The following is a 12,319-nucleotide window of genomic DNA, read 5'->3' as shown; positions in this document are numbered from 1 at the left end:
AACAACCATTTTCTATTGTATATGTGGTAAAAAAAAAAAGTAACCATAAAAGCATAATGTTTATACAATAGAAAGAAAGAGGAGGGATAATTAGCTGCCATCCCATTCACTTTACTGTCTTCAGTAGTACATGTTGAATCTGCACCTGTGTGTGGTTTGAGGCAGGTGCATCTGCCATCTTTTTTTCACCTGCAAAGCACTGAACTATGGTGTGGAGGCCTCAGGCCAGTGCTAAGTTTTCTTTCTCTGTTCCTCTGTCCTGACCCTAGGCTGGGAAAAGAGGCTGCAAGAGATTAAGGCAGCTAATATTGCAAAAGGAATAGTGAGTCTCTTCCTGAATGAGGGAGTGGAACCAACCTTACAACATTTATTTTCTGGACATGTCGATTTGTCCACAAGATTGTGGTTAAGATATTCCAGGCTGAACTAATTAAAAAAAAAGATAAATAGAAGAAAAACCAATAGAATAGAAGAAAGGCAACAGGCGGAGGGAGGAGAGGGGAAAGGAAATACTGGGGACTGAATGGGAGCAAATTATATTCCATGCTTATGTAATTATATCAAAACAAACCCAATATTATGTACAGCTATAATGTACTAATTAAAAAAAATTTTATATCTAATGCTGAATGATCTAATCCTGATTGGGCTGAATGAAGAATATTGGTGGGGCTGGGGCTGGGGCTCAGTGGTGGAGCGCTCACCTAGCATGTGCGGGGTGCTGGGTTCGATCTTCAGCACCACATAAAAATAAATAAATGAAATAAAGGTATTGTGTCCAACTACAACTAAAAAAATGTTAAAAAAATACTGGTAAAGAGGTCCCAGTATTGGGCACAGTCTGCAGTAAGAGCAGGTGGGATTGGGGGCAGTGGGGAGATGGATGCCTGGAGGAAAGAGCTCTGGGGTGGTGTCAAACTTGATTGGTTCTCAAGTGGGATTTTCCTCTTAGACCAGCAAAATTTAAAGTATGAGAATCAAAAATAATCTAAAAGTAATCAAAATACATCTGCATTTCCTCTCTCTCTCCTCTCTGGAATTCTTCATCTGACATTGCTGCTCAGCCTTCAAACCCTAGCTCAAGCCTCAGATGCTCTAGGAAGTCTGTCCTGCCTCCTGCACTCTCCCCAGCCTAGGCTGAGCACCCTTCCCTGCTCCCATAAAACCAGGAGACATTTCCTGTTAAGGAGGAAGGAATTTTCTCTACTATGAAATAGGATGTATTAGTTGAATTTGCAGAACCTACAAAATGTCCTAGTTTTAGCTTTGGCCCATCCAGGCTTCTGGCCACTTGCTCTATTCTCTTTTCCTGTCCCCTTCTCATGGGAAGGGAGTTGCTCTTTAGACCACATTGCACTAACAAGCAAGGACACTGTCAAAGGGTCATAAGCCATCACATGTGTCCATATTCTTATTTCATCAGCTGTTAGAAGTGGCAGGCTGGCCTACTTGTCCACGTCGTTATTGGGTAAATGGATTTGAGAATCTGCTCCAGAGACTTTCTCATTCCTGTCATTATCCACCAGGAGGCTGAATATAGTGTAAAGGAGGGATACCCCAGAGGAACAGGCCTCAGTCAGGCACCCTGGCTCAGCCTACAGGGCAACCTCGTGTTTGGCTTGGTTGGATGCTTTCCCACTTGGCAATTGATTCTCACAGGTAGCATCCCCTTGTCAGGAAACTGTGGAAAGCAGCACACTCAGTGAGAAGATTCTAGGACCTACTAACCTCTAATACTTCCATTTTTGCACTTCCAAAACAATGCACTGTAATCTGTCTCCCTTGGTTAGAGAGTAAATTCTATAAAAAACAAGATCGATCCTTGTATCCTCAGCTCAGTCCAATGTCCAATATGTTAGGTGCTCAAAAAATGTTTAGCAAACGAATGGATGAGTTTGTCCATTCTTGAACCTAGTTTATCCATCCAACCTCTGGCCACCTTGCATCTGGTCCTGCCAGGTGGATCCCTGAAGATTCCCTCCATAAGTTGTGCCAGATCCACCTGTGTTGAGCCCATCTGTCCTCCTCACCCATAATTTCCTTAACATTCACATTCACAATTTCTATTAAGCTTTTTTTCAGCTAGTTCTGCTCATTTTGTCTCTTGCACAATTAGTTTAGTCCTTTGTTATTCTCTAATTTAAATGTGTGGGCATTATGTGTATAACTGGATCACAAGGGACCTGGTCTTCACTTACCTAGCTTGTAAAACACCATCAGTAGAGTAAGAAGTTGCGAATAGAGGCATTGTCTAGTCTCACTAGCTGGAATGAGGTGGGATGAGTCATTTATTTTCCTTACTTTTCAGTTTCCTCATCTGTAAAAACTGAGGAGATAACCATCTGCTTGTATCACAGGTGTTATAAGGATCAAAATTAAGACAGTGACATCTGCAAAGAACTAAAGCACAATTCATACCTCATAGAACATAGCTCAGAAGAGAAATTAATAATGCTTGTAGATTTACTTGATAATAATTATGTTGTTCATAAGCATTTCAAAATGAAGGTTGAATTATTCTTAATGTAGCTCTAGTGAAGATTATTATTATTGTTTTAGTTATTTATTTACTTTTGCAGTGACAGGCAGATGATCCAGCATCTTTAAGCCTATTCCAAGCATGTTCAACAGGTTTAGGTTTGGGAAATACTATCACAGAAATCTCTTGGAAAGCAAAATTTTTTTTTTTGTTTGCCATCATTGTATATCCTAAAACTAATTAATTAATTATTAGGGATTAATAATCCAACCCATCAAAAATTTTATCTTTAATCACCTCCCTTCTATTACTTACTTGTAACTGAACTTGAATTTTGATCCCAGTGTAGGAATTATTACCTTCATTTCATGAGAACTCAGAAGTTCAGTGAATTTGAAGGTCAGAGAGATCAACAGCCACTGGGTCAGGACTACAGAGCTCACAGGCACAAAGGTTCAGTTGTCTTTCGACTAAGATGAGGTGAAGAGGCAGTGAGGACAAAGACTGGGTATGAGTGAAATGTGGGCTGTTTAATGCTGGGCTTCCCAGGCATTTAGGCTTGGTGGGGTAAGAGGTTAAATTTTTGCTTAAAATAAAATTCCTGGATTATCTTTCAGTGGTTGGTGTATATTACTTTTATTTTCTCTACTCCATGCAAACAAGAGTTCTATACATGATGATGAATACTCAGCATGTCTGTGCTGCCAGATGGATCTTCGAATCAACGTTCCTTGAATAATACTAATTTTAGTAAAGAAATTCTCCAAACATAGTAGGTTAATATAGAATGTTGATGTTGTGTGATAATACACTGTAAAAGATTCAATCTTTGAAGATTAAAAAAAAACACCTTATGTATCACTATTTAGTTCAAAGAAATAGAGGTGAGGGGAATGTTTTGGGTAATCACAGAACAATTTTATCTTAGTTTTATTAAGGGCTTTATATTTTGTAACATCAATGTCTTCTCTGGTTAAAAAAACAGTAAAATTTTTATGTACAGAGAATATTGTATATGCTGTAAAACTCTTTAAGTCATACATGATGTGTAGTCATTGACCACGTCATAGTGTTTGGTCAATGAAGGACCACACACACGACAGTGGTCCCATAAGATCATACTGTGTAACCTAGTGATGTCATACCCATTTTAGTTTTTATAAGTACATTCTGTGATATTCGCACAATGACAAAGTCACCTCCATTTTTCAAAATGTGTCCCTTCATTAAGCACACGACTGCATATTGTTATTCTTGGGGTTTTGCAAGCAACTTTAACATACCACATAAAAATATTTGTGCACATTTTTATGGTGTAGTGCAAAGTACCAGTATGAGATGAGACTTATTTTCTATATTTTAAAAGTTACAAGTAAGAATTTAATAACATTAATTTTAAACTTTGCCCATGTAAATGAGTACTTGAAGAAAGAGAGGAAGTTAAATAACCTTCAGCTAAGTTAATTAACATGCCCCAATGTTGTGTGAAAAGGTAATTTTCCTACTCAGTGTGTTTTTGACTCAAATTCTAAGAGTTCTAAGAGCGGTGACCTACATAGATGTATAGACCTCAGCAGTTTGATATGGCAGCCACTAGAGACATGTGGCTACTCAAATTAATTCAAAATTTTTTTTAAATGTAATACTAACTCCTTATTTGCATTAGCTACATGAAGGGTTCAAAAGCTACATGTGGTTAGTAACTGCAGTATTGGAGACATAGAGGACATTTTAGAGAAAGTTTTATGAGATAGCAATCTCTTTCGTGATGGCATAGGTTAACAAGATTAGCAAGGATCCCATGTGAATGGTGGAGGGAGTTTTGAATATTTTCTCCAAATTAACTTTCCCTTGACAAATGTCGCTAAATACTTCTATATGTTACACCCCCCCCCAACACACACACACAAACACACACACACGCATACACAGAATCTGGGTCACCATAAATAACATATCTTTGTATCTTTCATGGCCATTGAATCTTTTACTTGAGGGTGGTTATTATTTAATGAATAATTTCAAGTAATTCTCTCTATTGCAATAACAGATCATTCACTGAGGAGACCACACTTCTGACTGCATGGTGCTTTATTTAAATGCACATATATACAATGATGACAAAGGAAAACATGGCAGAATCCAGCACAATGGCTGCATGCTCAGGTAGGACAGGTGGAATCTGGTTTTACAGAGTGAAATATGGTTGAAAATAGGAAAAGCTTGGAGAGCAAGTGTTCTTTCCCATCACCACATAGAAGGGTCTTCAAGCCTGTAACACATAAGAAGCAAAGCATGTTAAGAGAAGCTGCTTGACTACCTGGGATACTTTCAAGAGTGAGACATGCAGTTCTGAACTGAAAGAGGATCAGAAACTTCCCGTTGGCACTCTAAATCAGAGGCCACGTGGAATAGTAGGAGTGAGACGGCAGCATGATGTGCAAAGACCCAGCTGAGAGGCTTTCACTCATGCTAAGGAAGTCACAGGCATATTTAAAAGGCTCTGTACATATCAAAGGAGCTGAGGGACTCAGCAATATTTCTGAAGATCAAAACTACAGGAATCACATGAAACTGGAACAAGAAAGTTAGTGTTACTCAACTGAATATGCTTCCGTTGTTTTCCCTGCAAGCCTTGTTGTGTAGTAGGATGCTATTTATTAGACTATAAAAAGCCCTTTTCAAGAAAACAGCACTCGCAGGCAACTTCAAGGCTATTTGAAGTTGTTTCTTTCTAATTGCCATGAGTCTGTCAATCAGGGTTCAATTAACTTTTGCATGCACTAACTGTGTTTGTTACGTGGGGCCACAAGACAAAACCAGCAACAGAGTTCTAAGTAGGTGTGGATGGTTACTTTTCCTAACTGAAAGAAGACACAGCTACCCAAAACTTCTTATTGTGGCAAATATCATCTGCAAGTCAACGAAACACGAAAAGGCACTTATTGCTTAGTATTAAAACAGCCTTGTGATTTTCCATCTGTTTCTCTTGGATTTGCTGTTTAAGTCAGAGCTGGTACTTCTGGGGACAAGAGCACTGGAGTTTTGTTCCAGTTTGAATCATTGTTTCCCCTGAGAGAAACGGAGTCTGCCAACTCTATATTTGTGCCCTTCACAATAGCTGGCCATTTCACAAGGGAACTGAGGGAGAGCAGGAGGGGAGGTGGGTGGTCCAAGGGTTTCCCCGGGGATTCTCTAGAGAGAATCTCAATGAAGAGTGACACCTCGGTCACACTCACTGAGCAAGTGTGCTAGTGACCTCTTCTGGGGAAATTGGTTCTTGACGTTGGTTGTAGAGCTGGGGTCTGAGGCAGCTAACCTACCCAGGACAAGAGTGGACCTCTGCCTCCTACTGTGGACAGAGCGGGGTGAGGGTTGGGGGTGGGGAAAGTAGCCATTGGAATATGAAAATGGAAGCAGATTAGGCTTCTTTATAGCAGCACTCCTTCCTTGTCCAGGAAGTGCCATAGAATCTCAGCCCAAGGGCTAGCATTTAGATTTTGGGGACATCTCTTCCCAAGACAGATCTACACTCCAACAAAGTTCCAAGTCTGCAAATAAACTGCTAAGAATAATGTCATTCAACAGTCATTCATTGAATGTAATATATTACTATGTTGAACTAAAACGTGCCCAAAAGTCACCAGGAGCTACTGATTCATCTACAACTTTGTGCAGGAAGGCTGGAGACAAACACACGGGGAACATTTCCTAGGAAACACAGGCACTCCACCAAGTGTATGAAAACTAGAGATTATTTAGGCAAAGATGGACAACTGGTCATTTAAATTTAGAGTTAGGGGGCTTACTCTATGCAACCCCAAAGATAACAATACTATAAAATCTACTCAGAGTAATAATTTCTGAGCCAAAAGTTATCTATGTTTAGAGTTTTCAAAGGAGCACCAAATAGTATGGGCTAGGAAATGTCACTCCACAGAAATTTGGAGATTTACCATGAGTGCATGAAAAGAAATGTCCTCCCTGTCTGATTCTCCATCCCAATTTCTGCCAAATCCCTCCCCTCCTCTAGAAGTTTCCACCCCTTTGCCGCCCATCTTCACCTGGGCACCTGAGTTCTGTAACAGTGTTATCACAGGAGAGTCATACCTAGTTCTGGGAACATTTTCTGTGCTTTCTCTCATTAAGAGGTCTGAAATCAGTGTCTCAGGGCTAGACCGTTTTCCATATCTGGAAAAAGAAAAACAAAAGGAAAGTCTTTTCAAAGCAAGCTTGGAATAACCACAGAAGTCTTTAGTAAAAAGGAAGATCGGCTCCTATTTGGGATATTGATCCTACAAGGTATTTTCACTTGTTCATGTGCTAATAAGTAATCTAGGTGTATGAAGCATCTACTATCAAAAATATGATTTAAGTTTCACATATATTTAAAATTTGCTTAAATTCATAATAAATAACTTAGTAGAATATTTAAATGCAACCCAAAGCTCTAATCAAACTCTTGTCTTTTAAAACTACCACCAGTAGTCCATATATATAGAGAGATATTCTTTTATAACTAGGTGACAGGAAATTTAAAAGCACTGAAGCTTGATTCCAAACGTTTCCATAATTAGTTGATTGGCTATAGTTCTGATGATACACAGCAGTTTAAATCTTAACAAGGAGACCAAATGATAGATCCAGAAAAAAAAAAAAAAACAGCAGTATGATGTTCAAATCCCACCTGCGTTTTTGAATCTGTTTTCTTATTCATAAAAAATTATAACCCGTGTTTAAATCAGAGTCTTTGTTAAAATTCAATGCGAAAGTGAGTCACAATGATTTTAGAGTGACAAAGTGATACACATGTGCAAGTTACTGCCGTTGAAATGCATCCATCCTTACGGCTACCAACAGATCCTGCGTCTTATGTTTTCCGTATTTTTTCAAGGCACCAAAAGCTAAAAACCTTCCTTGATGCTGTGATTTTTAACTTGCCCTATAAGTTTAAAGGAATCCTATTGATCCATGAAAGTGCTCTTTTTATTCTACCTCCTGTAGCTAGATATGTTGGGACAATATCTGAATGCAAATTTACATTTACCTGTAAGAGTAGTGTAAGTATCCTGCTTCAGGACACTGCCTATGGGTTTGACAAATCTATGCAAATTAATTTTTTTGCAGAGTATTTTCTCCTTTCTTAGAAAAGGTTCTGGACACCAGGAGTCATTTTGTTTACAAATGGAAATTTAACCTGGCATAGATTAATTAACTAATAGGTACAACAGCTAAACAAAGCTAACAGAGAATATGCTTTAACTGCTTACCAAACATAACTAAACCCAATTTTTTTCTTTTGGAAAGATGTGGGCTCCTTTGCAGAGGCTCAAAGGAAGCAAACAAACAAAAAAACAAAAAAACAAAAAACCAAAGCCCTCACTGTCCTCCACCTCCTACTCTCTCTCCCAGCATTGTTAAGACTTCCTTGTGTTGTGGTATCAGGCTGCAGGCTGCTGCTTATATTTAGTAATTCTGTCCTTCAGTTGATTTTTACTAATTTTAAAACTCTTGGGCAACCTTAATTCACTTACTTTCATCATGCCCCAGTGAGTGAAAGAATTGGCAACCATTTTCTCTAATTTAACAGAAAAGAATCTAAATCTCTAATAGTGGGATTTGCACAGTCATAAACTAGGTTTCAGGACAGCAATATTCACTACTCTTCCTTCTCTAATTAATTCTGGATTATCCTTCTTCTCTACAATGCCTTAACTTGCAAAGATTGAGTCTCCAGGGCAAAATTCTCAAACGTGGCTGCACATTAGAATCACCTGGAGAGCTTAAAGAAAAGAGAGATAGAAAAAAGAAAAAAAAAAAACACTATAAAGCCTAGGTCCCACCTCCCAGAGGGTCTCATTTAATTGGTCTCCAGTGGAGGCCAACTTATATATATTGCTAAAGCTCTCCGGTGATTTTAATGTGCAGCCAGGATGAGAAACCATAATATAGGGCTGAGTTTTTCAACCTTGGCACTGCTGACATTTGAGGTTGTTGTAGGGGGCTGTCTTGGACATTCTAGGATGTTTAGCAGTATCCCTTTCTTCTACATACAATATGGTAGTAGCACCCACCCTAGCTGAGCAATAAAAAATGTCACCACACATTGCCAAATGTCCTGGAGAGAATATCATCACCTGAGAGCTGCTGATCTAGGGAACCACATAAGCAAAATGTGATAGACCCACACTCTGGAATAAAGAAAGCAACTTTCAGAGACAGTGAACTAGGTTACACAGAGCAACAGGGCTATACCTCAAAAACACGAACCGAGTAGAAAAAAGAAGAGAACAGTTTCATATGACCATATATGCTGACTTCAAACATAATTACAAATGACACTATAATTAAAAAAAAAAAAATACTTGTGCATGTGAGTGGGCATCAATGGCGGGAAGTCAATAGGTGCACAATGGAGGAGATGCAGGTGCATAAGGAGCCTCTGATGGCTTCCAAGAAGGAATTTACAGGAAGTTGAGGCTGGAAACTGTGGCACCAGCTTATTCTCAGCTAACCTGAATCTCTTCCTTTGGAACTCAAGTCCCTCTCCCATTTTTTCCTCATCAAAGATGTTGGAGATGATACTGACTGTTAATGGTGAAGACAACATTCAAAGAAACTCAATAGAGGGCTTCAGTTCCATAATCCCTAAAAGAAACCTTCATGAAATGTTCTTAATTTCATGAACTGTAAAATGGAAAACATATCAACTTCAAAGCTTTGAGGAAAGGACTGGATAAGACACCTAGGAAAATATTTTGAAAAGCTAAAATTTTATATAATGGCAAAGCTTTGTAGCAATCGTCTTTGCAAAAATGAGTTCTGCGATAATTTTTGCTGTGACTTAATGACATTGTTTTCCTAGAAAAAAATAACAGTTAATATCTTTATTGTTTGTCTAAATTCTTTTTTTTTTCCTGGGCTGTACAAAAAGCAGGAATTTGCAGCAATTAACTTTCTGAGAAGTCCATTAGGATTCAAAACATTGTTTTTTTTTATTTTAAGGGATCATGAACCAATATTATTTAATTGATCCTCTGTAAATTTGAACTTATATTTCATAAGTCTTTTCACAATGCCACATGCCGTTTTGATGACACAAAAGGAAGGAAACTATTTTTTAAGTATAAATTCTCCCCCTACCCCCACACACCCTGCTTTGATTTTTTCCAACTATTCCCTGACCTGTAAAAGTAAAAACATGATTAAAAAAGTAAACAGAACAAAACAATACTTTAAAACACATAATTGAAACATGTTAAATAACATTAATGCTTCTAAAGGGCTCATCCTTTATAGCTCCTTACAATGACATGTTAAATGATTTAGAACTGAGATGCACCAGTTTTGAAAACAAAATTTAAACACTGCATTGTGTGTAAAATAGATTGGATTTGATTTTTCACTTAATAGTCAATGTTAAGAGTGAAAGTGTGACATTTCATTTTAATTTTCTGGGCATCCAAGAAAAAAAAAGTTTATAAGTTTTCAGATTCCAAGTATTCTCTGGATTTATCCTAGAGTTACTAGATCAATATAAGTTTTTTTTTCTTAATAAAGAAAGTAAGACTTTCTTTTCAGAACTCACCTACTATAAAATGGGCCAAATCTTCATTTTTAAATTAACTGTTTTCATGCTAAATTATTAATAATGGGATCATGATTTCAAGCATGGAGGTGAGACTGCCAAAAATGCTGTAGGTAAGAAACACACAGCTCTGTTTATCTCTTCCTAAATGATGTCACTGGGTTTGCCCTGGGCATGTAGGAAAGTGTAGCCTCCTCGTGGTGACCAGGCTGTTTCCTCCTTGGTTTTCTTTGGTGGTGGTTGTTTCCCTAGACACCTGGTTCGCTCTCCTTCCTACCCACTTTCTTAGAGGCACTCCTGCCCCTTTCACTGGGCACTTTTCCCATGGAGAAGACTAGACAGGCTCCAAGGGGCTTAAAAACAAAAAAAGACCCTGGGTAAGTGGGAGGAGATGCCAAACACCAGCTTGGGGAACCCGAGTGAGTAGTTACACAGGGACTGAACCCTGTTTCTGCAGTTTGTGCCCTGAACATTTTACCTAGAGCTGAATATGTGCCTGATATGGTCATTCCCTGGATGTAGCAAAGAAAAAGAAACGGTCCCTTGCGCCTAAGATCCCCAGGATTTGCAGTGTGAGGGCTTGGGGCTCTCTGAGTCATTCTCGCGGATCCCACCCACCTCTGCCTGGTGATGAGGTTGATGTAGTGTCGCAGCGCCGAGTAGTATCTGGCCATGTCCTCCGCTGGAGCGTCCTCTCCCGGGTTGTCCGGCTTGGAGGGGTAAGCCTCGGCCAGCGCACCCAAGCACACGAGCAGGGACAGGGCGAGGGTCAGTCCGGACAGCCCCAGTCGCTTGCTACCTAGCATCTGCGGACATAAAAGTTTCAGTGGATTGGAGTTGGGGAACTTGGGGATTCAGAGGACGCACTCCTGAGCCCTTTTCGCTGCTGTCACCCTCGACGCCCCCAATCCTCTCAAGTCCCAGTTCTACATACAGAAAGAAGCTGATCTTTGATGGCTAAGATGTTCTGTCCGGGCCCCGCCCCTCTGCTCCGCGGGAAAACTCCGAGCAACTTTCATACAAGTCCTAAGGACTGAGTAGCGCAGCGAGAGGCGCAAAGTGGAGGCTTGGTCAGGAAAACAGTTTGAAAACAGAATCGGAAGTTTTTCCCTCTGAGTTAAAGGGTGATCACTTTTCTCCCCTTCTCCCTCAATACTTCTCGGAGGAGAAAACTTTCTTCTCTATTACTTTGGTTTGTCTGGGAAGGACAGCTATGATTGAGATTCCCTCCGGGTGACAACTGAGTTGGGAAGAGGGAAGGAGAATTACTAGCCAGGCTAGCCTGTCTTGGAACCGATTTCAAGGATCTTGAGGTGACTGGGCGCCGGTGGGGTATTCCTCACTCGAGGGCGCTGCCTGGGAAACCTCTCTCCGCCCACCGAAATCTGGCTGCGGGGAGATGGTCAGATGCCTTGGGATAGGGGTCCCACCTTTTCCCTCCCTATCTATCAAAACATAATCCCGAGGGTACGCCCAGTCGGAGGGACCAGGAGAAGGGCCGAAGGACAACCAGAGGGGACCAGAAAAGACAAATGAAATTTAGCCGCCAAGAAGGGATGGCGGGCATCTGGGCGTGAAAATGGCAAAGTCCGGGGCGCAAAATCTAGGGATCCGAGTGCGACCTCCCAGGACTCCAAGGCTCCGCAGAGGGTGAGATGATGCCCGGGGCAAGTTCACCCGCGCCCCCTTAGCTCCCGCCCTTACCCCAACCGGTCCTGATACTCACGATGGCTGGCGAGCGGGCGTGGCTGGGCGGCAAGTGCTCTGCGGTGGGGGAGCTCCTCTTCCAGGTGTGAGGGAGGGCGGATGGGGTGCTGAGAGCGGGTCGCAACTGGGCTTTTATGGAGCTCCCTTGCCGCGGCAGGAGGGGCCTCGGGTAGTCACGCTTGGGTGACTCCCGCCTGCCACTTCCCGCCCCCGAGCGGCTGGGGGAGGGGGTTGGAGCTGCAGCCGCACGAGTGTCTGCTTCAGAAGCCACCTACACCCCAACTCTCTCGCGCCAGGCCTTGCGGGACTGGACAATGAACGTGAAGCAGCGCACTCCAAGTGCGCTCGCTGGGCACTGTCAAACCTTAAGTGCCTGCTGCCCTCCGGGCGGCGTCGAGACCCGGCTTTCCCTCACTTGGGGTTAGTTCTGCAGAAGTAGGCACAGTCCAAAGCTCGGTCGCCAGCCGCTAAAATGACCAACCCGTCGGACGTGGGGGTGCTGCTACCCGAATCTTGTACTTCGTGGAGCATTTCCGCGACACGCG

General features: G+C 41.3%; 1 protein-coding gene across 1 annotated transcript; it reads right to left on the bottom strand.

The window, feature by feature from the left end:
- Window positions 1–4,726: 4,726 nt before the first annotated feature.
- Window positions 4,727–10,873, bottom strand: Npy (neuropeptide Y). The gene is made up of 3 exons (XM_026400253.2): window positions 10,686–10,873; window positions 6,590–6,670; window positions 4,727–4,751 (listed from the first exon to the last, which is right to left on the bottom strand). Exons 1-3 carry the CDS (start codon window positions 10,871–10,873, stop codon window positions 4,727–4,729), a joined length of 294 nt encoding a protein of 97 aa, XP_026256038.1.
- Window positions 10,874–12,319: the final 1,446 nt, after the last annotated feature.

This window comes from Urocitellus parryii, chromosome 3 (assembly GCF_045843805.1).
Source record: "Urocitellus parryii isolate mUroPar1 chromosome 3, mUroPar1.hap1, whole genome shotgun sequence".
Classification (NCBI taxonomy): Eukaryota; Metazoa; Chordata; class Mammalia; order Rodentia; family Sciuridae; genus Urocitellus; species Urocitellus parryii.
Note: the sequence above shows the minus strand (reverse complement) of the source record. Positions and strands in the feature narration are given on the sequence as shown.

Excerpts from the sequence above, each read along its gene's own strand:
- Npy (XM_026400253.2), bottom strand. The coding sequence starts at position 10,873 with ATGCTAGGTAGCAAGCGACTGGGGCTGTCCGGACTGACCCTCGCCCTG. Across the intron at positions 6,671-10,685 it reads AACCTCATCACCAGGCAGAG|ATATGGAAAACGGTCTAGCC; the intron begins GTGGGTGGGATC and ends TTCTTTTTCCAG. Across the intron at positions 4,752-6,589 it reads GAAAATGTTCCCAGAACTAG|GCTTGAAGACCCTTCTATGT; the intron begins GTATGACTCTCC and ends TATGTGTTACAG.